General features: G+C 44.4%; 3 protein-coding genes across 4 annotated transcripts in view; 1 reads left to right on the top strand and 2 right to left on the bottom strand.

Annotated features, from left to right (window-relative positions):
* Nucleotides 1-40: 40 nt before the first annotated feature.
* Nucleotides 41-4,185, top strand: mcrip2 (MAPK regulated corepressor interacting protein 2). Its single transcript, XM_027168619.2, has 5 exons — nucleotides 41-518; nucleotides 607-679; nucleotides 1,405-1,538; nucleotides 2,827-2,925; nucleotides 3,841-4,185. Exons 1-5 carry the CDS (start codon nucleotides 464-466, stop codon nucleotides 3,909-3,911), a joined length of 432 nt encoding a protein of 143 aa, XP_027024420.1. The 5' UTR covers nucleotides 41-463; the 3' UTR covers nucleotides 3,912-4,185.
* A 388-nt stretch (nucleotides 4,186-4,573) lies between these two features.
* slx4 (SLX4 structure-specific endonuclease subunit homolog (S. cerevisiae)) lies at nucleotides 4,574-13,690 on the bottom strand. The gene is made up of 14 exons (XM_027168515.2): nucleotides 12,942-13,690; nucleotides 12,469-12,616; nucleotides 12,172-12,352; nucleotides 11,861-12,079; nucleotides 11,537-11,778; nucleotides 11,108-11,394; nucleotides 10,226-10,436; nucleotides 10,082-10,149; nucleotides 9,824-9,970; nucleotides 9,478-9,647; nucleotides 6,315-8,482; nucleotides 6,094-6,196; nucleotides 5,434-5,688; nucleotides 4,574-5,081 (listed from the first exon to the last, which is right to left on the bottom strand). Exons 1-14 carry the CDS (start codon nucleotides 13,221-13,223, stop codon nucleotides 4,730-4,732), a joined length of 4,833 nt encoding a protein of 1,610 aa, XP_027024316.2. The 5' UTR covers nucleotides 13,224-13,690; the 3' UTR covers nucleotides 4,574-4,729.
* Nucleotides 13,691-14,907: 1,217 nt separating this feature from the next.
* Nucleotides 14,908-27,310, bottom strand: part of crebbpa (CREB binding protein a) — a 30,306-nt gene continuing 17,903 nt past the window's right edge. Inside the window, exons 12-31 of one of the 2 annotated variants that reach the window (XM_027168509.2) lie at nucleotides 27,142-27,260; nucleotides 26,880-27,053; nucleotides 26,475-26,720; nucleotides 26,053-26,217; nucleotides 25,216-25,393; nucleotides 24,951-25,069; nucleotides 24,620-24,859; nucleotides 22,663-22,751; nucleotides 21,975-22,055; nucleotides 21,544-21,600; nucleotides 21,002-21,079; nucleotides 20,852-20,919; nucleotides 20,112-20,262; nucleotides 19,876-20,022; nucleotides 19,676-19,789; nucleotides 19,382-19,547; nucleotides 19,054-19,221; nucleotides 18,785-18,946; nucleotides 18,386-18,667; nucleotides 14,908-18,230 (exon numbers count right to left, since the gene is read on the bottom strand). In XM_027168509.2, coding sequence (XP_027024310.2) covers nucleotides 16,038-18,230; nucleotides 18,386-18,667; nucleotides 18,785-18,946; nucleotides 19,054-19,221; nucleotides 19,382-19,547; nucleotides 19,676-19,789; nucleotides 19,876-20,022; nucleotides 20,112-20,262; nucleotides 20,852-20,919; nucleotides 21,002-21,079; nucleotides 21,544-21,600; nucleotides 21,975-22,055; nucleotides 22,663-22,751; nucleotides 24,620-24,859; nucleotides 24,951-25,069; nucleotides 25,216-25,393; nucleotides 26,053-26,217; nucleotides 26,475-26,720; nucleotides 26,880-27,053; nucleotides 27,142-27,260 — 4,997 coding nt within the window. In that variant the 3' untranslated portion in view covers nucleotides 14,908-16,037. The remainder of the gene's footprint in view (nucleotides 18,231-18,385; nucleotides 18,668-18,784; nucleotides 18,947-19,053; nucleotides 19,222-19,381; nucleotides 19,548-19,675; nucleotides 19,790-19,875; nucleotides 20,023-20,111; nucleotides 20,263-20,851; nucleotides 20,920-21,001; nucleotides 21,080-21,543; nucleotides 21,601-21,974; nucleotides 22,056-22,662; nucleotides 22,752-24,619; nucleotides 24,860-24,950; nucleotides 25,070-25,215; nucleotides 25,394-26,052; nucleotides 26,218-26,474; nucleotides 26,721-26,879; nucleotides 27,054-27,141; nucleotides 27,261-27,310) is intronic. The other variant, XM_047812235.1, reaches the window with a different exon arrangement.

Raw genomic sequence — 27,310 nt, 5'->3', positions numbered from 1 at the left:
TGATTTGTTACGTGCCCGTGACGTGTCACGAGGCTCCTCCTTACAGAGGGGGCGTGTGCTCACGTGACAGCGTGGAGGCACAGGTGACCTTCTCTGTGTGTGTGTGTGTGTGTGTGTGTGTGTGTAAGTAAACCCCCATTCACAGTGTGGTGTCACTTCATAACAGTGTCCTTGCTGCGAGAGGGAAGTTCACCGGAATCACACGGGACCTCTAACACTGGCGCCCAAGGACACCGAGCAGCGCGCGCACTTCACTGTCCTCTCACCTTGAGCCGCGTGACCGACCGCGCCGTGCGTTTACTTTATACCTGCTGACACCTAACCGACTGATCTTCAGCTCGTGCGCAAACCGGGTATCTAATTACTTGCACAGACCTCGTGGGCAACCTTGCCGTCTGTGCGCGCGAGAGAGAGACTGACCGCGCGTGTGTGTGGCGGTGCTTCAGAGGATCTCAGGTCTCGCATGATGTACACAATTACCAGAGGCCCGAGCAAACTAGTGACACAACGTAGAACGGGTGAGAAATGAACACGAGTCTCTTGTGCTTTTTAAATGCCACGTGTTTCCGGTTGTATTGTTTATTTAACTTTCATTATTTCTTTCAGGTCCAACACAGCAGCAGATCGACAGTAAAGCCACTGACTTGAAGCCTGTACGGAGCCACTGGCTCGAGTCCGAGTGAGTTAGAAACCTCACACACACACACACACACACATATACATACACACACATATATATACATACACACACATACATGCATACACACAACACACACACATACATACACACACATATATACACACAACACACACATACATGCATACACACAACACACACATACATGCATACACACAACACACACATATACATACACACATACACGCACACACACACAGACGTCTGTACAACTGTAACTATGTTCACTTAGTTACAGTGTCATGCTCAACTGAACCAGTTTGACCTTGTACCTCAGCATGTGTTAGTGTTTGTGGACTTTACAGAGCCATAAACCTGTTTCAAAGTGCCATTTCTTATGAGTAAAAACAACCTCAAAATGATAGAACATGATGATAAAGTTTATTTAAGCCTTGACCCATAATAAAAGTACTGAGGCTGAGAAAACTCCTTGGGAAACCTGACTTCTGGTACAGAGTGATGTCCTTGTGTCCTTTCAGTTATTCAGGGTTACATGTGTATATGGTCTCTGGGACTTATTTATTTAAACACAGTTTGTCTTTCCTCAGGTAGGAGTCATGGCCAAAAAAAATTATTAATCTGTTTAAAGATTCGGGATAAAATATAATTTAATCATGGAAACTTCTTACAGTGGATTTCATTAAGAAATGTTAAGAAAATGTTCATTAAGAAAACGTGGGTTTCTTGTGTCTCTTGTCTTTTTGTAGCTCGCCTGCCCCTAAAATTGTCTTTCAGCGCCTGAACACCAAGCGCTTTCTCAGATCTTCCTCGCCAAAGGATGAAGATGTGGCTGATGGATTCACACCAGCACACGAGGAGAACGTGCGGTTCGTCTACGAAGGTAAGAGGACAAGCTTTTTGGCTGCACAATTTTTCTGTGTATTTGGGAACGAGGCCAGAGTCAGACGGTGATGGAAGTTAGACCAGGGTCTGTTTACTCTCAAGCTTTCTAATTAAACGATACTGATTGAAGCTCATATACTAGGAGTCCTTGGTTTAGTTTAGTGCATTGAACTGAAACCAATCCAGACGTCATCTCAAAGCAGCTTTACAGAACATAAACATTGAAAAAAAGGTTAATATAAAGATTAATATAATAAGAAACTCAAGATTAATATTAGATATATTTAAATGTTTGTATTTATCCCCAATGAGCAAGTCTGAGTTGACCCAGGTAAGGAAAACTCCCTTAGATGGTAAAGGAACCTTGAGAGGAACCAGACACAAAGGGGAACCTCATCCTCATATTGGTGACACTGGAGGGTGTGATTATAAATACACAGTCTGATAAATGTTGTATTGATGAGGAGATTGTCATCAAAGACCACATGGAGTTGGTGTCTCCTCTTAGTATAGCAGTCTAACAAATCTCTTATCTCTATGGCACAGACCCACCAAACGGCTGATGCAACTCTCAGCAAAACCTGTCAGATCACTGCCCATATCCCTGCTCTGTTTTCAGTTTAATAAGCTTGACATTTCAAAACCATCACCTTGACTCGAGGTAATAAGTTGGTAGAAGCCTTAAGTTTAACACTGTACAAAGTTCCTGTCCTGGAATTTATAATTAAGCTCAGTTTCACAAGACCTACCTAAACGTTTAGAAACACTGAGGCATGTATTAAAGTGAGTTTTTCTAACTACCTGCCACACCTCCTGTTTTCACCTCTGAGATATTATTGTTCCTCTGAATAATTAAACTCGACTGGAAGTACATAATTATGAATTATCGATTCTGGGAGGTCAGAGGCTGTTGCTCTTCGGAAATGAATCGATGAATCAGCTTGAATGCAAATCACGGGGTTTACGTTAATGCACTCATTGCCATATTCTATAGTATCGGCTCGGTCAGTGTGTGAGAGACAATTCGTGTGTGATGTTTCTAAATATAGTTTTGGGAAATTGCTTCGGAAAGTTTAAGAAATGATCGACTTCGTTGCGGTTAGTAACTACGCTTTGCAACGAGCTGCAATACACAACCCAGTTGTTGATTGCTTTCTGATAACTGCTTGTCCCCGAGTAATTTATGAGGGAATAAAAAGTAAGCATTTCGTAATCTGCCCCTGTTAAAATGTTTGCGTTTTGATTGCCTACTTTAATATGTGCTGTGTGTGTGTTTGTACGTACAGCATGGCAAGAGGTAGAGCAGAAACTTGAAGGAGCTCCGCCTGAGAACGGAGAAGGCCCAGTGCAGTATGCTGAGAGGAATCCAAACCCAAGCATGAAGAGTATGTCACAAAGTTGTTGTTCATACAGCCTTCTAACATAATAGAATGCTGTGTATGATCAGCATTTAAACCATGCCACCATGCACCTGATACATACCTGAAAAATTGTCGTGTTATTGTTGAGTGAAAAAGTTTATGCCCCCTTTGTTGTACTCTTAAAAAAACCCTTTAACACAACGCCTGAACGTCAGAGTCTTTAGGAGCAGTTAGTTATCTCCTAAACTAAATGTGTTTAAACTAAACATGTCTTTAAAAATCACAAACCTTTTATTCCTAAATCTCTACAAGCTCACTGGTTTTCCTGCTGTTAACCTGACTGTTAGCAAGACAATTCATAAATATTACCACAAACCCAGAGGAAAGAGACGGCTTCATGCCAACTGTCCAGAGGCCAAGACTTGAGACTGCAACAGGTCAAAGTTCACCTACATAATATCTCCACTATGCCAACGTAACCACAGCTTTTTTTTTTGGACAGAGTCCCATAATCGCCGTCACAGGGGTCATAAATGTATATAAATGCTATGGTTAAACCACACATTGACTCCCCTGTAATCCAAAATGCAACCAGTATTTAAAAGACTGTCAGATTGTGCTTTTGTAACATCTACCATCTCTGTAACCTGAAGGTATCGATAATAATGGTCTCCTTCCATCTGCTTCATTTCTCCCTCAGTCATCTCCAGTGCCCAAACCAGCTTCAGAGATCTAGTTTTAAAACCAGATTTTGAATGCGAGTAGATTATAAATTAACTAAAATCGGGCTTGTACTTTACACCTTTTCTTTTTCTGTGTATTCCTGTCTGGTGTTCAACTCTGATTACAGTATAAACTGCTGTAATTTGAAATTACACTAGTGTATCTTGGATTATGACCTGATTTGTTCCCCTCGTTTCTCTCCGTGTGTCTCTGCAGACTTTGTGCCTATCGATCTGGAGGAGTGGTGGGCGCAGCGCTTCCTGGCCACCATTGCAAACCCATCGTGACGGGTGTACAGCGGGGGATTGTGGGAACTGGAGTGGGTTATAGGGGAGAGTGTGAGGGTCCAGAGTGACACTCTAGGTGAGCCCAGGGGGTGTTTTCAGCATCCATGAGGCCAGACTGCACTACAAACAATAAACAAAGAGATGAGATTTTCATTCTGCTGCTGTAATTGTCAGAGTTGTAACACAAGTAACGCTACAGTGGGCTAAAATGTGACATCTTTTTGATCTTTGCATAAAAAAGAAAACAAAAAAAAGAGTAAATTGTATTTCAAGACTTTGTGTGAATCGTTCTTTGAGATCGAAGGGCAAACCAGTGGACGTAATAAAAAAAATATATATAAAAGGAGCAGTTTAATATTCAGAAGCTGGCTGGAAAGAGAAGCAGCTGAAATCAAGAAACGGGCAAAGGCCATAATAGCCAGTATCTTAAAGGTGCAGATTGCAATGTTTCTAAATTTTAAAGTAATTTTCATGGGGAAAACAGGACGAAATATACATTCAAGGATAAAATCTTAAGACATATTCATTCATTTTCTACCGCTTATCCGAACTACCTCGGGTCACGGGGAGTCTCAGGCATCATCGGGCATCAAGTCAGGATACACCCTGGACGGAGTGCCAACCCATCGCAGGGCACACACACAACGGACAATTTTCAGAGATCTTAAGACATATTTTCCTTTTTAATTTTATAACAAATATTTAAACATAAAAGTAACACTGATAAAAATCCTGAGAGTTTTTATTAGGGAACTTGTCCAGTAGTTCCTCTCATGCAGCTCGTCCAGAAGGCCCTCCAGTAGTTCTTCTCATGCAGCTCACTCGGCTGCCATCGCTAGTCGTTTCCTACCTCTACCTGCTCCACGAGCTCTCCTGCGCGAAGGTGCCGGATGGCCTTGCTTTGCTGTTGTAAAAGTGATACACTGAGAGTCCAGGAAGTCCAGCAGTTTGGCAGTGCCCAGCCTGACACCTGCTGTCCGGAGGCCTGCCTTCAGCTCACACAGAGCAAGCGGCTGGTACTGCAGCACACGCTTGTACAGCACCGGGTCAGACAGGATGAAAGAACGAACAGCCTGGAGTTTGTCTTTCTCACGTACAGCCGCCTGAGAAGCTGTGATGTCATCGCTGTCGGATCTGTCGTCATCAGAGTCACACAACTCCGGGTTGGATCTGGAGAAATTGATGCACACAAACATCTTACTGCAGTAAAGGAAAAGCATGCTGCTGTTTAAATACAGTGTCAAATATGACTTATTTGGTTGAAAGGGGCAGTCAATAAAAATAAGCAATAAGTCTTCTAGCAATAAGTCCATGAAGTACAAATTCTCTTTATTGAGGTAGCAGTCACTTGCAAAGTGGCCCTTTATGTTATATCTTGAGTAGTGCAAGTGTTAATATAGATTTAAACACGTTGCTCAGATGTCATACTATACCTATTAAACACAAATGATCACATCTGAACACGCTGTTTTCATGTGTTCGAGTAAGTAAGTCAGTGAGTGTGTGTGTGTGTGTGTTCCACCTTTCTGACTCGGCTGTGGAGGAGGTGTTGGACTCCTGAGATGCAGGTAATGCATCCTGCTCCTCCTCCTCTTGTCCAAATTGCAGTTTCCTGGGAGAGACAGGAGGGGGCGCTGTGGGCTGTTTGAAAGCAGCTGGTGTGGCTCTTGGAGAAGTCTCCTCATCAGAGCCGGAACTCATCAGCTGGTGGGTGTACTGGTGGATTTCCTTCAACTTCAGCACCATTTGCTTCTTAGGAAGAGGCCGCACGCCGTACCTGGTGTAGGGCAAATGTAATGAAAATGTGGCAACCGTCCTTAACGCACACACAAAGGTGTAATACAGAACAGTTACTGGTCTAACTACCCATCTCAATAAAATAAATGGTTGTGTAATAGCAATGCCGTAAAAAATGTGTTGTCTGTTTATTACTTTTAGGATATTCATTATTGTCATTTGCTTGTTTTTCTATTTACTGAATGCTGACATACAGGTCACAGAGCTGGTAGTGAACAATTTTGTATGTTATAGAAAGTAGGCAGGAGTTTGACTTCCTGTAATGTTGACAGATGTGATAAGCTTAATAAGAGTCAAAGTCCACTTATACTTCTATCTGAACAAAACAGAAAATAAACTCTTGGGGAAAAGATTGTGATTGGCAGAAAAGTGTAAACAAATTCACCTGTTGAGTTTGTTCTTAAGCTCGGGTGTGTCCATATCTGAGAAGCTTGGCATGGGCGTGATGGGCACCAGTGGAACATGATGATTCTTCTTCTTGCAAGCGACTGAATAAAAAAAAAAAGAAATACATTCAATTATATTCCACCCTATCGGTAACATAACATTGGTCATAATGTGGGTGCCTAAACGAATGCATCATCACAGGCCACACGAGACTGTTACCTGGCGTTCTTAACTGAGACACTCTCTTAGCGAGAGCCATTGAACCCACTCTCTGAGAGAGAGGAAGAGCTTCCACTTCCTCCTCATCCTCTTTCCAGCTGTCCCACATGGCTGCATCTGGCAATCTGTGGTCAAGTGGAGATCCAGAATCTGGCAGGTGCTCCTGAGCTCCATGCGCAGGGGGAGAAAATGTGTGCGGGGAAGCGGTCTCACCCTGTCCGTTTTCTTCTGGAGAACTAGTTTGGGCTCCGCTACTCTCCAGCCTCAGACTAAAGTGTAGCCCCCGCTCTGCAACCGCTCCCCCCAAACCCCATGAGTCATTGAACGCAATGGGCGGCTCATCAAAGACAAAAGAGAACTCTTCCTCCATCACTTCTTCTTTATTTGTTTTGCTTTTCCTTGTTTCCACCCGCTCTTTTTCGTCAGTGCTCGTCACTGGATCTTCGCTATCTCCAGGGTTATCAGAGTGCTGGGATTTGGCAGGACTTTTGCTTGATTCCATTTCTGAATTTGAACTTCGTTGTGGTGAAAGCGAGTTCTCCAATGGACTAAGATGGCAGGATCCAAGTCTGCGTTCTTGACTCACTGTTTTGTGAGTTATCAGCTCACTGTCTCTCAGTAAAGGAGATTCAAGAGCGTCAAGATGCTGTAGACGAGGGTCTGAGTGGAGAGGAGTGCTGCTGCAGGGTGCGGACGCGGAATTAGGATACTTTCGATCGACAGAGTTGCTCTGTGAAGTCTTGGACAATCTGGAATGGGATGTGGGATTCTGGAAAGCTGGAGACGGTTGAGAATGTTCTCTGTGAGGTTTGAAAGAGTTTGAGCATGATGTAGTTTTGGAGCTGTCAGAAATGGAAGAGGAGGATGAAGAGTGAGATCTGGGGAAGAGCTGAGTGCGGCGCATGCTGCTAGAGGTCTGCGTGGTTCTAGTGCGGGTTGAACGTTCTGGAGTGGCTGGAATTAACCACGAAACCTCAGCAGAGCCGTCCAGTACATTCTCATTGCCTACCTGATCCAATAGGGAAGGTTCTGGATGCACAGAACTGAAAGGCTCGAGTGATCTTTTGGGAGAGAGTTCGGCCTGTGTGGCCTCTTTAGATTTAATCTGAGAGTAGCGTAGACTGAGTCGTGATGGAGATAAAATTGGTGGTCTGGGAGCATCACAGCGTGAAGGAACTTCGTCAGGTTCCATGTCATCGCTGGAGTCGGAAAGGACAATGAGCTCAGGCTGGCTGCGATTGGGCGTGGGAGAGGAGAGTTTGGGTTTGGTGCTACTGTGTAGTAAAGTGGTTACCTCAAGCTGGGTTTGTCTAAGAGATGGAGCTGAGGGGTGTTTAGACCCGAGTTCTGATGTGAGCTGTGAGATGCAGTGAGCTTTTGGACTCACTGAAGTCTGTTTAACTGCTTCAATCAGGTCTGGAGACTCTCCTGGAGACACACCAGTCACAGGAAATAGCAACCTGGCTGGTTCCCCAGAATCCAGTGGGGGACTAACGGACAGGTCAATCACTTCGCTGACTGAAGATGTGGGCCGTGAAGTGGGTGTTTTCTGCAGGTCTAAATGTTGAGTTTGTGTCTGAGACGGCTCTATGTATTCTCCCCATGATTCAGAGAACAGGTGGTTGTAGCTCCGGTCTAAGCTGCCTTCCGGACCTCTGCTTTGGTGTACATTTCTGTTAGAGTCAGGTTTCAAATCAACTTCACCATTATGGTGCACGTCTTCCATTTCGAAATCTTTCTTTCCTTCTTGCCTCTGTTCTGCATCAGAGCAGTTGTCCTTCATTCTCTCATTAGCCCCTTCCTCTTCGTCATCACGCTCAGTAGTCACCACTCGCTCAGCCCCCAGTTTCCTTTGAGTGGCTGCAAACTCGTAAATCTCATTCAACTCGTCCTCGTCGACTCGATCGTCTTCCATCTCTCCGTCTCCGCTGCCATCTTGGTCCTCACCCTGTGTCCCTCTCGAGGCTTCCATGATTGCCTTTTCGTCACCGTCCTCATGTTCCCACATAGAGCGCAGAAGATCCAGGAACGGTGTATCGACCAGGCTCTGCTGGGGTTCACCTGTGGACTCATGACCCAGGGAAGTGTCCCTTTCCTGTTCTCTTGGGTCCTCCGTTAGATTTCCAGTGTACTGTTCACACTGCTGCTGCAGCTCAGACAGACCAAACCTAACACACAAAACAACAACATACTGAACTAGGGCTGGGCGATATGGCTGAAAACTGTATCACGATATCAGTGTTTCATATCGGTCGATATCGATAATTATTTATATTTTTTATGACCTATTTAGAATAAGGACCATGAGAAAAATATATATTTAAACATTTTTATTTTAAACTTAACCTTCCTCTGATCAAAATCCCCTCAGTTATTAAGACAGAAATGTCAACAACCAGGAAAACTCAAATAATTATATTGTAAACATAAGTCTAAAGTCACAATGAACACTTAACTATTATCTCTTAACATTTAAGATGCAAAATGAAAGAAAATGTAAGAAATGCTTAATAAAGTGTAATAAAATAGTGTAAAGTGTTAAATATAAACATAGAGAAACCTGAGAATTTAGTCTTGCATAATTTGCAGATGACATTGGTGTGACTACGGTCGGACTTAATATCCAAAAAACTGCCATACTGGCGAACTGACACTTCCTCTTTTATTTACAATTTCCTCGCTCGCTGCGGCTCAGTTTCTGCTCATCAGTCGCCGGTTACTGAAGAGGAATCCAGCAGACCAGCACGAGACAACGATATAGCGCAACCAAACATGATACTGTTACATGATTGGCTGTTAGCATGTCACTCCCTATATGTTGCTAGGTTACCAGAGAGTGAGTGCCTTTGTTAATGCAACCAAACGCTTTGCAACCTCTGTTTTCTTCCGATGAAGAATAAAAAATATCGAACACATTTTTTATTGATATCGATCACGTGTCTATCGTGATACATATCGTTATCATTTTATCGCCCAGCCCTATACTGAAGCAGTGAACACAAAAAGGATCAGACACGTTCAAACAAGCTAAGTGATAAAGTCATCAACTGCCTTTATACTGGATCAGACGTGTTTCGAAGACTAGACATTATTTCTGCCTCCCTCAGTTTTTGTCCGTCTAAAGACAACACAGACCACAATAAAGCAAATGATGTTGACTGGCCTTCTGGCTAGCTGGAGTACATCTGGCAGCAGGATGTGTGTCAGGTGGCAAACAGCAGTGTAGAGGAACTGCAACAGAATGTACACTGCTTTACCGGACACATCATTCAACAAGACTCTCTGAGCCTGTGGAAAGCCTTCCTCCTGCACTCCAAATCCTGCATCGTGGACCTGAACACGTTAAAAACATGTTAGGCAAATCTAATCATTAAATAAGTATTATATAATTAATAATAAAATTAATAATAAAATAAATTTAATAATAAAAAAAATAAGAACAGTGATTTATATTAACACCAAATAGATCGAATGAGGATGGTAAAGATTATACTTAACAGTGCATTTACCATGCTGGCCAGCAGAGGGCAGCGTGTGTAGAGCATAAAGGAGTGAGCATAGTAGATGTCGCCGCTGTCCACCTGCAGCTGCACATCACTGAGCTGAGGGTTGTTCACCATGCTGCCCAGATCAGAACACAGCCTCGATACACTCGTCTGAGTCACATGAACAATAAACAAAGACACAACGTTTATCCTAGCGAGTGGTGCGATTCTGTTCAGTGGATGTCTACCATTAGATAAAGAAGACTCTAGATAAAGTCTTACAGAGTTTATGGCAGGTCTCGGGGTCTCGGTAGATTCTGGACCAAATCCGCTGAGATGAGGTTCTGCATCTGTACAGCAGAGAGAGAAAGATCAGCACAAAGGATCATATAATTTTATGAGCTCTTGATGTGTATAAATTCTCACCGGTGGATTTGTACTGTGTGAGTGTCATGCCTTCCTCAGCCAGATCCACCAGGTCTGTCAGGGCCTGTGTCCCGGGCGTGCCCAGGCTCGGGGTGGAGGGACGATGGCCAGCGGATTCATCTAGAAGCTGTTCCGGAACCATAGTAAAGTCCGAGGCTGCTGCAGGACTCTGTTTTGCTGGTGTTGCCTCTGACAAGAGAGATGTGTTCTTCTGTGGAAAAAACACAAACTATCAGTGATATGAGACTGGAAGGTGGATTCTTCAAGATGTTTAGTGAACACACCAGACAATCTGAGGAGTGATGGATCCTGTGGAAGACTTAAAGGTGGGGTCTCCGTTGTTTGAAAACAAATGTTAGCATTTGAAATCACCAAAACAAACACACCCCTAACGCAAATTTGTCCCACCCATGTATTGATAGCTCCACCCACACATGCATACATAACACAGGCAGCTCAGAAGCAAAAATGACACAAGCATAATCACACAAAGGATGGGATATATTAGTTCTGTGAAACAAAGCAAAACCAACGTTAATCACCAATCGAAAAGGAAAAAGCAACCTCGGCGTCCCATCGCAGGCATCCCTGCTCCTTCAGTTCTCTCCAGGGCTGGAAAGCTGATCCTATATTAACACGTCCTACTTCTTGCCTTATCGTAAGCCTTTCTTCGCTTTCTTTCTTAGTTTTTATCTTCCATGTCAATGTTAAAACCGCTTTCTGCTAATGTCACACATGCGCACTGAACACTTTCACGCCCCTTTCTGCTCATTGGCTACATGTTTGTTTTGTTTGGCGGCCCAACGCAGTTTTCTGAAGCATTTCTCTAACAACGGAGACCCCACCATTAATTGACTTAATATGTGTAGGTACGTGTCTCACCTCCACGCCAATATCAGGCTGTATAAACGCTTCGAGCTCTGCAGTGTAAAAGTCAGAAAATGAAGCCGATCCTCCTCCAGGCAGCGCACTCTTGAGCCAGAGGAAGGTGTGTGTGGAGAGCGCGGAGGGCAACAGGGTGGGGGTGGGAGGAGTAGGAGGTCTGGTTAAAAGGAGCAGCGAGGAGACTCTCTCCTGGATTCGCTTCTGAGCAGCCTGTGGGTCCTGGACCAGGAGAAGGGGAGGAGGAGCAGCTGGGTCTCCTTTCCTTCTCTTTACTCGACTCTTACCTGAGCAAGAATGTCTTTTTAATCAGTAACTGGAAAAAACAGCCAAAACCTGATGAAAAGTTCAATCTTGGATCAAAAAAAAAATCCAGGCATGCAGTTTGACCTTAAATTGCAGTATACACAAGCTTTATGCACAGCTCACCTGCCCCGGACCTCCCCTGTACCACCTCAGGAGCTGCGCCTGGCTTAGTGCTCTCCAGCTGTGCCTGGATGCGTCTCTCCTCCTCTCGGTCTCTGTCTCGCTCCTTCTCCTGCTCCAGCAGAGAGCGAGACAGGGCCAGGGCCATCATGGTGTCTTCATCCATGCCCGGTGCTTTTTTTCTGGCTTTCTTCTTCACAGGCATGCTGGAATCTGAATTGTCACTGCTGCCTACTGCTTGCTGCCTGGACACAAGCAAGTGAAAGACATATGCATGAAATCGACTGATCTGGAGATGTTCCTGCTGTTTTGTTCTAAACTACTTACCCGTTCTCTCGTTCGGCCGCCTGTCTCTGCAGGGCCTTCAGCAACTCGGCCGGAGACACGCCCATGCTCGCCGAGCAACGCTTTAAATGTGTGGAGCGGGTCTTTTCAGACTTAAAGCACTTCCCGCATATAGGACATTCGGGTATGCGTGAACGAGGAGCCGGACGAGAAGCAGGAGCTGGAACACGTGAGGTGCTGCTCTCACGTTCATCAAGACACCTCAATACAAGGAGAAGGGAGAGAACATTCTGTATTATCATCATAACATTTCACACACATTTCAGCTGGTCATTGATGATGAACTTTGTTACCGGTTGATGTGCTGTGTGCGCAGCTGATGGCTCATAGCTGAAAGGTCTTTGTAGCAGAGCTGACAGAAGAACAGGCATCCGTCCTCCACATCCACTACAGCCTGGTTCTCAACCTCACGGTCTAACTGCTGCTGTAATCTCTGAGCCAATGCATTATCACTCTCTTGTTTCTCAACAGGCTCTAAAACACACACACACAACAACTCAAAGTATAACTAACTACATGCCAGTGTACCACTGCTGAATGTTTATTGGTTGCTGTGTCAATCCTCTTAACAATTCTACTTCTGATCTTACCTTGCACTGGAGGCGATGGTTTCTCAGAGGGCTGTACAGCAGATTCCGCACTCGACTCTTCCTTTGTGTGCACAAGGCAAGGTGGGGTCACTCTCTTAAAACGCTGCATCCTGCCGAGCACCTGTTCCTTCGCCCGCAACTTCTGCCCCTGCGAATCAGTGCAAAATCGGTCATTTCTGTATTCATTGGGAAAAGTGTAATAGATGAGCAGCATCATGTACGTGACAGAACAGGGGATATGGGGAAAAATAAGTGATCATAGAACATTCATCTTCTGTAACTACTTCAGAGCTTTATGTGGGGCTTTATGACGGTACTTAAAGTCTCGCCATCAATCCACTTATTGGGACATGTTTTTGTGAGAACAAACAGTAACTCGGGCTCAAACCCTGGACCCTGTAACAACCATCACATACAAACATACTGACATGAATGATGACAAGTGTTCAGAAGGAGAAGAACCTCACAATCACCTTTTGCTCCCCTTCTCTCACTACACCAGTCTCCGATCCTTCATGTCCACGTCCCTCACTACGGCACCTGTCTGTAGTTCTACTCTCAGGTCCTTCCTTCTTCTCCCTTTTCCTTTTCCATGGCGCTTTGCTCCTGCTTTGGATCTCAGACCCCGAGTCTTGGTTTTCTCCTTCATCCTTCACCACTCTTTTCTTCTCATCTCCAGACTCTGCACATTTCCGTCGCACTCTCTTCAGTAGACGTGAGCAGAGGAAGGACAAGTCCAGGTCTGAGTCGTCCATGAGGGAAATCAGACATCTGATGACACTAGTGTCATAATAATGTTTATCCTGAAGCTCCAGTGAACACAAACAGACTGTCACAGCTGGAACACGTCCTACTGAATCCCGCACAAATTCTGCGTATCCAACAAATTAATCCATCTAACCAACTAAACACCTAATTAACCAGCACGCGCTTGTTTGTTTACACACAAACAATTAAAACTAAAGCCGCCATTTTACTTTTAAACATATTTTCTCAGAGCCGCCATTTTACCTTTAAACGTCTTTTTTGGACGCCGCCATTTTACTTTTAATTACAGTTCGTGAAAGCCGCCATTTTACCTTTAAAATGCGTTCAATTAAAGATAAATATATCGATATTATTCAACGCGTCGTTTTTTGTTTGTTTTTTTTTTGGGGTTTTTTTTTTCAAACCGCTTCCTCGCAACCGCCTCTCCAAACTTCCGGTGACGTGACTTCCGTCGCAATCTTAAAACGTCACTTTGCAAAATACAAAACATTGCGACGTTTCAGTTGAACAAATATGGAATCTTCTACATAGCTGAGAAGAGGGCAAAAGGGCAAAACGCACGATATAAAGGCCCTGAAGCTGACGTGTAATTAAAAATGAACAATTAACACTAATATTTTTACTCTTGACTCCTTAGAATCGACTCCCTGACAAACGACACATTACTTTGTGACGGTGATGTGTGTGTATAACGTACACCAGTACATTACAGCATTATTTTAGCAGTCTACACTGTAGAGATGGTGCTAAATTACACTCAGAAACAATATAAGATACAAGGATATTAAAAAAAAGTAATTATGAGAAATTACTTTTTTTTTTTAGAATCATTAGTCTTACTAAAGGTTGTGTTCCTGCATCCAACCTGAACATCCATACTTACACATCCACACCTGCACATCCATACTTACACATCTACACCTCCACCTCCATACCTGCACATCTAAACCTACACATCCATGCGCCTGGTAATGCAGAGAAGTCACGAGAGGTGAACAATACAAGATCTAACAACAAAAAAATAAAATGTCATGTTGAGAAGCAGACTTTCTGAAACATCTATATGCACAGAGGCACTGATTGGAGATTGGTGAGGAGTTGGTTGACCTAAAACAGCAGAGCTGAAAAGTAGTTCTGGCTGCACAGCAAATCAGAATGATATGAATGCACTTGTTCGGTATATTGCGGTTTCTGTAGTAGCAACTGGCAGGTAAAATGGTATCAAAAAAAAGGTGTCATTTAAGAATGAAAATTATCTAATGACTGATGTTTTCTGTCATAGGAGAAACATGGAATGGAAAAGAATCTCCAGTGTCCGTGCTTTGTAACAGTCAGCCTTACAGAAGAATTTATACTTGCCAGTTTGTTGGTGATAACCAGCTGTGTTTCTTGCTTTCTTACCATCATGAAAGAAGAGAGAGGGAAAAAAAGCATGCGAGAGAAATGCATCCCAAATAATGCTTTGGGATGCACCGTTACAGAAAAATAACTCAGGCTGGTAATAGTGAAGTCGAGTTTTGTTAAACCACATTATTAACTATTTTCCTACAACACACTTGTTTTAATTACTTGTTTGTTACCCAGAACATGTACATAAATATCTAACATTTTAATATAGATACATTTTTTCTTGGAAATGTAAAATAAATAAATAAATAAAAATAGCAAGGATTTGATCTGTTGCACACAGTTTATTAAACAATATGGTATATAAGTAAGAAATAAGTTTTTAACCAGTTTATACAGTGATTCCATTCTCTCTTCCTTATATTTATAGTATTTTGCTTAATAACTTGCATGATTTACATTAAGAGGGAAAAGTGGAGCCCCAGTTCAAGTTTGTGTGTGAGAGGAATGAGGGTCGATAGCAGACCTCTCAGTGTTCCAAAAAGCAGTCAACCAGTGATCACTCATTCCAAACCCACTCAGCTCAGGGGCCTCCCTTCTCGCTCACTTTATACTTATAGATCTGTATCACAAAATTAGGACAAAAAGCAACAATTTTCTACATCTGCAAGACAGAAACTCTGGGTCCAGGCCAGTGAGATGTCATCTGGTTTTGCAAATCCATTCGGGTATGTTGCCGTACTGTGTTTGAGATGCGCTGTGTTGTATGCGTGTATTTGTATTTATGTATGCCAAGTGATACCCATCAGCACAAACAAATATTTTTCTCCTCAAAAAGACTTCACAACGAGGAATAAGAGTATTTCCTCCAAAACGTAGATCGGAAAGAATGGGGGGGACAAAAGAAAAAAGAAAAAACAAACAGTACAACACTAGAATACGATCGCCAGGAAAGATGAGAGCAGAAAAAGCGTTGCCCAAATTCCCAGACAAATTATTTTACAGTCTTTAAACACAAATGTTCTTGAAGTTAGACAGGGTACAAAATAAAAATGCATGAATAATATAATGAACCTTTGTAAATTTTTTTTTTTTAAAAAAGCAGGCATGAAACCATACCCCAAAAAAACCCTGAAAACAAAAACACCAAAAAATAAAAGAAAGAAAAAAAAGACCACATATGGTCCGAACCAAAAAAATATATTCTTTGCAATTTAAATCATTTTAAACAACACATTTTCTAATCCCTCAACTCAAAGGAAGAAATCTCAGTCTTTAGGAAACAACATTCCTAGCATTTGCTGATTTTATTATTTTTTTCTTCTTATTACATTTCAGGAACTTTTTACATGTCAGTACAAAAAAAAATATTTATAGAGGGACATGTGAGGGGAAAACAAAGGAGGAGGCAAAAATAAGAAAAGGGTGGGAGCATTTTTGGGGGTTGATAAATGCTACAACCCCTCCACAAATTTCTCCAACGTGTCTCCTGTGGCATCTCCAACCATGCCTAGGTCGGTCGGTAGGCCACCACGGCCAGGAGCGTTAAGCTGCGAGAGCATAGTGCTCTGCTCCGGGGTGCCCAGGTGCCCCTGCTGCTCCAGGGTGTTGCCCGCAGGCATGGGTGTGCCCAGGCCAGGGTGAGGCGAGGCGGAGTGGGGCGAGGGCTGAGGCTGGACCTGCGGTGAGGGGCTGGAGTGCTGCTGTGACGAAGGACGTGGTGACTGCACTGGTGCTGGAGAGCGAACCTGGCTACCCAGTGTGTTGCCTGGCATGGGCTGTCCAGGTAGCAGGTGACCTTGAGGGCTCATAGGATTTGGTGGTGCCGGTGAGCCTATCTGGGGCTTGAGGACGGCCTGCTGCTGTTGCTGCTGCTGCTGCTGTTGTTGTTGGAGTATGCGTTGGTGGAGTAAGTTCTGCGTGCCATCCATTCCCAAACCTGGCTGCCCCATTTGTGGCATTGGCGGAAGTTGGCTCATTGGTCCGCCAGCGCCTTGCATCGCCGTAAGTTGCTGGTGTTGCATGCGGAGTTGCGAGTAGCTGGGTGCAGCACCCTGCCCTTGAGGGAACTGGCCATGTGCTTGAGGCATCACGCCCTGCTGCTGCTGCTGCCGCAATATCTGGCGACGGTACATCTCAGCATGCGCAGGGTTCATGAGTTGTCCCTGCCCTGGTCCGAGAGCTGCCATGCCTTGTGTGTTTGGCTGTTGAGGTTGTTGGGGTTGCATGCCAGGCCTTTGGACACCCTGCATGGCTGCCATGGCTTGCATTGTAGGTTGCATGCCTTGTTGTTGCTGCTGCTGCTGCTGTTGTTGTTGCGGCTGGCTGGCGTACTTCGCCGTCCTCTGCTTGATGAAGGCTGCCATGAGTTGGGGGTTGGACTTGAGGATGTTAAGCACTTGCTGCTGTTGTTGTGGCGAGCTGGGAGACTTGAGTGTACGAAGGAGGTCTTGCAGGGCATTTGGTGCGATGGCTGGAGGTCTCTGGGGTGCTTGAGGTGGCCGTTGGCCCTGCGCAGGCACCATCATGCGTTGCGGAGGCTGCTGAGGCATCATGGGCCTCTGCATTGGCACGACATGCTGTGGACCTTGCGGTGCCTGCTGCTGCTGCTGCGGTTGAGCTGCTTGCTGCATTCCTGTTTGCATTCCAGGTTGCATTCCTGCTTGTGGCCACTGGCCTGGTGGCATACCTTGCATGACCTGCTGCCCCCGAGGTCCCACAATCTGCATAGGAGGCTGCATGGCACCAGGCATACGCTGCTGCTGTTGCTGGTGGTTTATGGCCAAACCATTTACAGCCATGCGATAGTTCTGGTTCTGTTGGGCCTGTGCCATCATCTCAATCTTCCGTGCCATTTGGACAGCGCCAGGTGGCGGATGCTGTTGCGGCTGCTGTGGCGGTTGTTGCTGTGGTTGCGGATGCTGCTGCTGTGGTTGGGGCTGAGGGAGTGGAGATGGCTGCTGGTGCAGAGGTGAAGCCTGGGCACCCGGTTTACCTTGGGACACTTGTTGGCCATTGCGGGGAGCGGTAGGATAAGTCGGAGACATGACGCCAGCATTGGGTGTGGTCGGCTGGCTGGAAAGGAGAGGCTGTGGTGTTTGGGGCGTGTTTGGCTGTTGCTGCGGCTGCTGGTGTGCTGTGGGCGTGCCTGGAGCTGCAGAAGGTGGAGGGGATGGCAGGCTTTGGGGTACGGCACGGCCTTGCATGGTGGCCATGCGCCGTCGCATCATCTGGGCCTGCTGAAGGCGATGCTGAAGCTGTTGCTGTCGCAACTTGTGCTTGATGTTGAGGCAGAAGGGCACAGGGCACTTATTCTCCTGGCAGTGCTTGGCATGGTAACAGCAAAGCGCGATAAGTTGTTTGCAGACAGGGCAGCCACCGTTGGTCTTACGCTTACAGCCCTTAGTATGCTGCACCACACGCTTCATCTTCTGGCAGGATGGAAGAGAGCAGTTGGCATTGCGACACTGGCAGGCATGCACCAAAGACTGTATGCAGCGTTGGATGCTCAGACGCCGGCTCTCCTGTGGGCTCTTGGAGGCCTCACCACTCTGGCTGTTGCTGTCGTCATCCAGACCGAGACCCCACTTGACCATCTGATGTTCATGTCCCTTAGTGTTATAGCAGTTGATACACAAGTCAAAGTCCTAAAAAGATTTAAAAAACAAAGAAACAAACAAAAAAAAACATAATGGAGATCATTTTCACAAGAAAACATCCAACCAATCACTAACAAACATCCCCTTCCCACAAACTGTCTCCAACCCATGTTTCTGAAACTATAACTTTCACTGTCTCTGACCTCGCAGATGGTGCAGTGCCAGCGAGTCTCCACGTGGTGCTTGCATTCATTGCAGGTGTAGACGAAGCGGTCCTGGCCCTGGTTGTGTAGCTCTACCAGCATACACATGGTGCTCCACTTGCACCGACGAAGTGAGCTGAACTCCCAGTGCTTATCCCGCGCCAGCGTCAGGAACGCGTCTCGCCCGTCCATCAGGTCGCAGGAGAGCAGCGGGTCAGGGTCCATTATGGGCGGCAAAGTGTTCATCATTGGCCCAGAGTGCAAGTGAATTACAAAGAAAACCTGGAGAAAAGAGCATCAGTATATAAACATAACTATGATGCCAAACACTAAATAAACAAATGATATATTGATAAATGATATAAAGCCACCAAATGATATATTGTTGATATGCCACACCTCTTTGTGTTTCTCCATGGTGGCGTAGAGTTTCTGGGATAGGTCATTGGCTACATTCGGCATCCCAGGTTTCTTCTTATTGGCTCGACTCACGCTGCTCTTATTCTTGTTGGTTTTCTTATTGTTCTTTTTCTTGGCATTTTTACTGTCCCCTGGCGTTCCCTGCACACAGATAATCGCACAGATTACCGTATAAGAGCATGCACAGCTCTGGAAATGAATTCAAGCCACAGAACCCTTAATGAATGCTGCAAAAAGTGACGTCTCACCTCTGGAGTTTCACATGCCGCAGTGTTCTCCTCTTTCTTCCTCTCCTCCTCCTCCTGCTCCAGCTCCTTAATGCTCTCCTCCAAAACATTAGGCCAGAAATCACCCTCAAAGTAAGGCAGCTCATTTGCACTCGTCAAACGGTCCTCCGTTGCTTGTTTGAAGATGTCCTGTAAGACACATCCGTATTTGAGATTAATTTCATCACCAACGCTGATGCAAGCATTCAGATCTTGGAAAATGATCAGTTTTGGAGTTGTCTGCATCAGGACGCATCAGGTGCCCCCTCCCCCCAGCATCCAGAAGTAAGAGGAGAAATTGCAAACGTACCTTGTAATCATGGAGTATCCTCTCTGCAAAGGCCTTGTCCAACATTTTTCGGTACCATTCCTGCAGACGCTTAGGTTTGGGGATCTTCTGGTCGGCAGGGTGACAGTGAAAGATGTAGTCATCACCTTCGCTCGGAGGACATGCCCAAATATGTGCCGTCACATACCTGTCAAGGGGAATTAAAAATCTAGGTTTAGTGCTAGACAAAGTTTGAAATGTCTATACGCAGAAAGGAAAGGTACAAAACTTCGATATCAGTGCCTTTGAGTCGATAACTACATTAAACAGATATACCCTAATTTCTTGACGTATTCCAGATAACCGATGAGGATCTCGTGATAAACTGCCGTCCGAAGCACACGAGGTTTAAAGAAGTGAATACTGTCAAGGTATGATATGTATACCCGTCTGTGAAGAGAAACAGCACTGTTAGATTGGGGCTCTTCTACCAAGCAATGTACAAAACACCGTATACTGTGCTCATGTGCGTATACCTGGTGTTGGGGAAAAGACACTCTGAGCCGTACTCCTGCACGTGCATGCCAAAGAAACATACATCGACACCGTCGATCTCCTCGAAGGCAAAAAGTGCTTTGGTTCTGTAGGGGAAGCTCTCAGACATCTCGTTATTGTCTACAAACCTGTGTGGTAGAGAAAGCCATTAATGTCTAAAGCTCCTGCTATGATTTAAAGCAGTCTTACGTTACTTCAGCATTATGTGTGTATTCACCTGGCCTTCATGCCGGGTTTGACTTCCACCGTTTTGTCTGAACTGGCCACCACTCGCACGAACACCTCGCCAGCTTCTGGGTGGTTCTGTCTCTTCAAGTACTTATTCACTCGGTCCTCTATATATGTGCCTAACCGTGTCACTTGCAGTCCTGACACACACACACACACAGTTCATTAAAAAGATAGATAAGCTGGCTTTATATCTAATAAATGAAAGGTCACTCTTTAGCGTCTGCACAAACACTGATATTTCGTGTCAAAACTATACTGTAATAGCTTACAGTCTTTAAGCTAACAAAGAGAAGCAAGTTGTCATCAGTCATGCAAAATCCATCCAGTGGGGGAAAGAACACCGCCATTCAAATCAACCACATAATTGATAAAATAACCCTAAGAAGTTTCACTTGATTTGTATTGACTTTTATAACATTATATTTGATTGTCATTTGGCTAGCTAACATATTAGTTTAAAAAAAAAAATACTAGTATTAAAATTTCCATGAAAGTGGGATGTGTCCAAAAAGCACAGTTCCATATTTCTGGAGATGTAATGTAACACACTCATGTCTACCAAGTTGCTTCTGCTCCACACGTCTTTGGTTACTCGTATCTCGATTCTTGAGCCTTCTAATTGCTCATCTGACAATCTTTCACTCAAGCTGATAAAATATCAAACTGATATAAGACGGCTGTAGGGAACTGAGCAATACGTTCGCAAGACAAGAATAGTGCACTTACTTTTTGCTGAGAACTTATTTTCCTTCCGCGTCTTCCCACTCTTCTTCAAACAGTTATCACAAATAAAGCTGTGAAGGCAAAGCCGTTATTAGGCATGACTATGAGCACAGGCAAAAACGGAAGATTTTACACGTGCACAAACGCACTCACCCCGAGGGCCAGATGACTTCATAATGAAGGACGCATATCTGATGCATCTTGCGTCCACAATCTTTACATTCAACAAATCTAAGGATAGAAGAATTGATTTATTTGTTAACAGACTGAAATCACTTTATTGGGCTTTGACGTGTGTGAACGCTGATGTGCTAACTGCAGACACATACAGCCAAGCAAAAACCATCGTTCATTCTCTCTACCTCCAGTTCTTACGCATTTGCAAGCAAACCAATGCGAGTGCGCCTTTGTCGGAGGACTAATAGATCATTATAAAATGTTGCGATTAAAATAGCACGCGCTATGTTATAACTGATATTTATTACTAATTTGCTCTAAGATTCACCAGAAAGGGAGCGTCACCCCAAGTCACACAGCAGGGGGCGCCATCCAACAAAATGCACACTGCTGGATGGACTTCACTGTCGATAGAGTGCACGCTACCATTTTAGACTGCAGTAACAAAGTGAAGTCTGCCGCATGGAGCAAGAAGACGTGTGGTTTTATACACACACCGTGTTTGTGCGACTACTTACGGCTCGGGGTCTAGTGTATCGTTCTTCTTTCTTTCAAACTGATCCTTGGAAATCATCCTGCACGCAGAGAGAAAATACAGAAATGAAAGGCAATGACAGAGGAGACAGAGAAAGAACGAGGCAGCACATGTAAGAGAGAGGGGGTCGGGAGGGACAGACAGAGTGAGGAAAAGGGAAGAAAGAAACAAAGAGAGGGGGCGAGAGTAAGGAGAGAGAAAGAAATTGAGAGAATGAGATTTGAAGGAAGATGGAAAAAAAAGAGACATGGATAATGACACCAAGAAGAAAGAGAGGCAGAAAGTTTTGAGCTTTGAACTGAAAATGCTCAGCTGAAAACGATTTTTTTTTTGTTGCTAAGCGTCATCTTTTTTGATCTTTTATTTATTACTAAGTGATAGTGATTTGATACGTAGAGGTTTACAAGCGCTTACGTTTGAGGCTGTGCGGGATCGTCGCCCAGCGTCACGCTGTCTCCCTGAATCTCGTTGAAGCACTTCTCACAAAAGTGATACCTGCACAGGTGCACACAGAGACAGCATAGCAGAAGTCAGTTCAAGCATCACTCGCTCTCACACACACATCTCTGGTTCCCTGCAGCTGTGTTGGAGCACCGTCCGCTAATGCAGTGTTCATCCTGCAGGGGGTGCAAGGGAGTCTGCTTTGACTAATCAGGTGTTAAATTAGTGGAGTGGGGACAAAAGTATGTGACGGCAGCCAGCATGTTTTACAACTGTCAATCAGTTACACACACGAGATAGAAACCGCATCTATCTATGGAGATGTCAGTAAAGAGAAACAAGGCATTGATGCATCAATACAAAACAATCTTCTTGTACCAAGTTAAGATGGATGAATAGACAAGATTGCATGTATATCCTTTTTCTTCCCTTTATTATTAGTTATTCTATCGTTAAAATGATTACCCAGATAACCATCTTAATGATTAGGATGTAGCATGTAAACAGAGTTAAAGCAGCATTGTTCATGGTTGGTTTAAGAAGCTGGCATGAGCTTTGTTTCAGTCACTTTCCTTTCCTATGCAAATCCCTTCACGTGTCCTTTTGCCGTCCTACTCAAAACACACATCCACACATTCTGAGCTTTGACTGGAAGACTCACCTGTTTTGGTAGCTGTAGTAGGTGCCATCGCGGGGAATGGTGCAGAGCTGCTTGCCATAGCAGCACAGGGTTTGAGGGGAAAATTCGTACTGCGAGGGAAAAGAAAACGCAAGTTTTAAGTAAGAATAAGAGAAGAAGGTTTATTTAGTGGCATTACATGGAGTCTGACTGCGAGTGTGATTTACATTGCTCTTTTGGTTGGATTTAATACAGCGGATTATTAAGTGAGCCATACGAGTAGGTGTACGTTTAATCATCCAAGACGGTATGTAGAAATCAGGGATGTAAACAATTTGGAACACACGGAGCCAGCAATAAAAATGCAATTAATAATAATATTAATAACTTCAAGAAAACATTCTAAGTATTTGCGTTTCGAGCTGGTGGATAATAACCAAGTTGTAAAGACTGCATCAAAATGTCGAAAACTAAGAAAGATTAGCTAAAAAAAAACACAACAACAACAAATCAAAAAACACAGATTAGCAATTTATTGAAAACTGCATTTAAACTCAAACTGGCTGTTCATCAGTTGATCAAAAGTTTAAGACCATAGCCCAAAAAACCCACAACAGAACTAAAAGTGACAAAAAAGGACTCAGTAGTGAGAACCACCACTGTTCTTGTTTCCTGCTTGCTTGGTGCCACTGTTTCGAGGCTGCTGAGAACGTTGCTCCATGTGGTGAAAATGGATTCATGAAGGGCATCCACAGTATGAAACTTCCCTTGCAATCCATCCCCAAACAACCTCAAGGGGATTTAGATCAAGGGAACATGCAGGATGGTCCAGAAGAGCAACGTTATTGTCCTGGAAGCAGTCCTTGGTCAGGCGGGCGTTGTGAATTGCAGCGTCATTACCAACAGACGAGGGCCCTCGGTCAAGAGGGATGAATGCACCAACATGTCCACATAGCCAGCTGCCGTTTGACGCCCCTCACAACCTGAAGCTCCAGGACAAAGCACCCCAGATCATGATGGAGCCGCCTCCACTGTGCCAGGTAGAAAACATCTCCAGTGGGATCATCTGGTTATGCCTGTATCACTGGAAGCCATTAGGATCATACAGGTAAAACTCTACTTGTCCAAAAAAAAAAAAAAAAACATTCTTCCACCTTTCAGTGCCCCATGTTTTTTGCTCCCTTGCAAATTCGAATCGGGCAGGTTGGTGGTGTGGAAGGAGACATGGCTTTTGAACACCTTTTTTGTTCTTTAAGTCCTTCTATCATGCCGATTTATGGTAATTGGGTTGCAGTCAGTATCGGTAATGAGGTCGAGGTTCGGCCCGTGTCTTCATGGACAGCCCATCGGATCCTCCGGCTCAGTGCAGGTGAAGTTTTTGGGGTTTACCACTTTAATTTTTTGTCCTATAACCTAATCTTACTGCGTCCAACCTCAGCAGCAATGGCACGTTGCAAGAGCCCTTGTGTGTGTAGCTCAACAATCCCGCCACATTTAAACAGAAAACCTTTTTTTTTGCCATCAGGAGAGCATGACAGTGTGACTACCACACACACACACGATATATAAATAAATAGTTATATATAAATTATTATATAGAACTAAATAAAAATGTCTAAACTCTCATTAGGTAAGTGTGCAGTGTTTGTGAACATGACGATGTCATCATAGGGTTGAATAGCTGCGCATCATAAAAGAAATGTACATTAACTCAGTTTGTAATCAGATGTCAACTGTCAAAATTGTCCACAATGTTTTAACTTAAATGTGATTTTGTCCGTTTTCACTAGAACTCACTAAAAATGAGAAAAATCTGTTTTTGGAAATTTGTGGAGTAGAAATTGTCACATTTCTGCTGCAAAGAAACATACATACACAAAAGTGTCTACAGAGGGGTGGCATGACCAGATGTCAATAATCACTGCTTCCACTTTTCCATACAGTCCAAACTGCAAGTGTGGAAATAAAAATAATAATAAAAAGCCACGTGCAGGCTTACCTTCCGGCCGCAGCAGTATCCAAGGCCCTGCATGACCGGGTCAATCTCCTGCTCGAATACCTCAGCCAACTTGGAGCAGTACTTGTAGACGCGTGACGTCTTTCTGTTGTACAACCAGGCGTTGTTGAACATGAGCCACACGTCTTCCACATACTGCCACGGCTCCTGGTACTGCCCCGTGTCTAGCTTGCGCTTTATGGTGGACAGGTCGATGGGATTCTTTACAATGTCAAAGTAATCCTGCAGACATAAAGAAGAGACCAGACATTGTTTTTCACAACTGAAGTATACAGCAAAAAACTGTGCGTGTGTGTGTGTTGTACACACTAACCGGGATACCCAGCAGTATGGGATCCACAGGCTGGCGGAAGGGCAGAGACTCAGGGTCCTGTCTGTATAAAGACTCCAGTGTAGGCATTAGTGCCTGCCTCAGCTCTTCCGGTTTAAAGACTAGAAAGAGAAAAACAGCTTTTCTACTACAGACAGGATGTTTTATTTCTGTACATATTTTCTATATATACACCCCATATAATAAATCTAGTTTATTAAACCAAACAAAAACAACAGGCATTTTCCAGTGAAGATTCGGCACTCACTTTTCCGGCGAGACTGCGATGGTGAGGACGATGCAGTGCCAGTCGCACTGTTTTCGTCCTCCTCTTTGGTCTCCGCCTTAACGTCCGTCTTTTTATCTTCCGTTTCCATCGGCTCCGGCTTGACCTCTAAGCTCTCTGGCTCCTCCTTCTTGATCGGAGGGCCAGTATTGTCTTCCACCTGAGACAGGGTAACATGACAGCTGTTACTTGATGCTTTATAATATCGATATTGGAGTAAAAGTTCAAAAGCAAATTAAGTTATACTAGAAATGAATAGAAATGCTTTTAATTAAACTTGCTGGTTAAGTGTCTGTGGTGCATTCAAGAGCTTCCTGATTACTGGAATGATTTTACGCTTAGACAGCTTAAATGGGCATTTAGTGCTTCCTGTCCACACTGAAGCCTTAAGATGACTTTCCTAAGGAAATTGCGTCAGAGATGTCGAATAAACATGCATCGTTCGACATAATGTGCTGATGATTAAAGTAAGGGATATTTAAAGGTTAAAGGGATGGTTAAGATTCTTTAACATATGTAAGCATTAAATATTGACTATTATTGTATTTTTCTTCTCTGGTGCAGCTTCCAAAATAGTGAAGCATTCCCATCTATATTTTATTCAGGTATTTTCTATTAAATCATTTGCTCTTTTGGAAAAACAATAAGATTGTGCACAGACTAGCGCATTTAGATCATGTCACAAAAACTCCACAAACTAATTTTTTTTCTGGGCATTAAAGCTTATTCTTGGGTTGACAAGTTCTTATCCAAGAAACCTTTAGATTTAGGTGTAGGGATAAAGCATGTCTCAGGCAACAGGTACTAACAGAAACCCACCTCCATCTTGGGTTCATTTTGACCAGCGCTGGACTCAAAGTCCTGCTCTTCTTGTTTGGGCTCTGCTTTGGGCTCGACCGCAGCAGGCAGCTCGGGCACGGCATGTTGTGTGTGTAGGTCAGCACTTGTCGCCGATGCCGGAGTGGGGACTCGGTTATCAGCGCTCTGAACGCGTGTGAGAGAGAGAGAGAGAGAGAGAGAGAGAGAGAGAGAGAGAATGAATAACTATAAGTCCGAATACTGTATACTCTGCACATTATACAGGATATTACATCAGTCACAACTCTGATCTGCAATATTTTCATAGAGCTGATGACTAGACCCATGACTAATGTCATCAGACAGGGATTGTCATCATAACCCAAAAATTGCAAGTATGGATATATAAAGCTACGGAGAAAATCAGAGGCCCGTGTACCCACCGGTGTGCCTGGATGGGGCTGTGGGAGAGCAGGCAGCTCTGTCTGAGACTGTGTGTGTGGAGGCGTGCTCTGTGCCGGGCCGGGGTTGGGCGTGCCGGCCTGGTTAGCCTGCAGTGGTGGCAGGTTAGTGCTAGGGGCTCCTGCACTAGGGGGTGGAGTGGTACCAAGAGGGGCCTGGGGAGGTGCGGGGCAGTTCATCTGAGAGCCTAAAGAGCTGAGTGCATTCAGAGGGAGGTTCTGTGTCTGCTGGGGGAGAGATACAAGGAACATGACTTGGTGGTGGAGACAACAAAAGAGAACTTAGAATACAATACTTCACAGATACAATTATACAGTACACATTAATTACACAGTAATTCACACTGAACAACATTTGTATCCACATGTGTGTGTGTTTTGTCCAACCTGAGGGACAGCTGCCTGCGTGTTGGGCTGGCCCATGTTGACATTCATAGCGTTAGCATTGGCGGAAAACTGCGGGATAAACTGCTGCTGATTTGCTGCTTGTGGCACCATGTTCCCACCGTGAGGTCCCATCATGCCCTGCGCTGGAGCCATCCGTGTGGGTGACATGCCGATCTAAAAGAATCAAAAACAATATATAGATAATAAGTAAATAAATAAAAAAGTAAATACCGTGTGTGTGTCAGAGAGAAAAAACACCAACCTGAGGAACAGAGCTCATGTTAATTTGTTGTGCGTGACTCATCGGGGAAGCTGCCCGAGTGGCCAGTGGAGCCTGAGACATCTGAACATTCTGCATGGACAGTGGATACTGGCTCATCCCTAAAGCATGAAAACACATCCATTAGTCAACCTTATGACATACACAGACA

The sequence above is a fragment of the Tachysurus fulvidraco genome, chromosome 1, assembly GCF_022655615.1.
Source record: "Tachysurus fulvidraco isolate hzauxx_2018 chromosome 1, HZAU_PFXX_2.0, whole genome shotgun sequence".
In the NCBI taxonomy this organism is placed as follows: domain Eukaryota; kingdom Metazoa; phylum Chordata; class Actinopteri; order Siluriformes; family Bagridae; genus Tachysurus; species Tachysurus fulvidraco.
Note: the sequence above shows the minus strand (reverse complement) of the source record. Positions and strands in the feature narration are given on the sequence as shown.

Coding starts and splice junctions, on each gene's coding strand:
- mcrip2 (XM_027168619.2), top strand. CDS start 464: ATGATGTACACAATTACCAGAGGCCCGAGCAAACTAGTGACACAACGT. Junction 519..606: donor AGTGACACAACGTAGAACGG/GTGAGAAATGAA, acceptor TATTTCTTTCAG/GTCCAACACAGCAGCAGATC. Junction 680..1,404: donor AGCCACTGGCTCGAGTCCGA/GTGAGTTAGAAA, acceptor GTCTTTTTGTAG/CTCGCCTGCCCCTAAAATTG.
- slx4 (XM_027168515.2), bottom strand. CDS start 13,223: ATGGACGACTCAGACCTGGACTTGTCCTTCCTCTGCTCACGTCTACTG. Junction 10,150..10,225: donor CACACAGTACAAATCCACCG/GTGAGAATTTAT, acceptor TCTGCTGTACAG/ATGCAGAACCTCATCTCAGC. Junction 9,648..9,823: donor GCCCTCTGCTGGCCAGCATG/GTAAATGCACTG, acceptor TAACGTGTTCAG/GTCCACGATGCAGGATTTGG.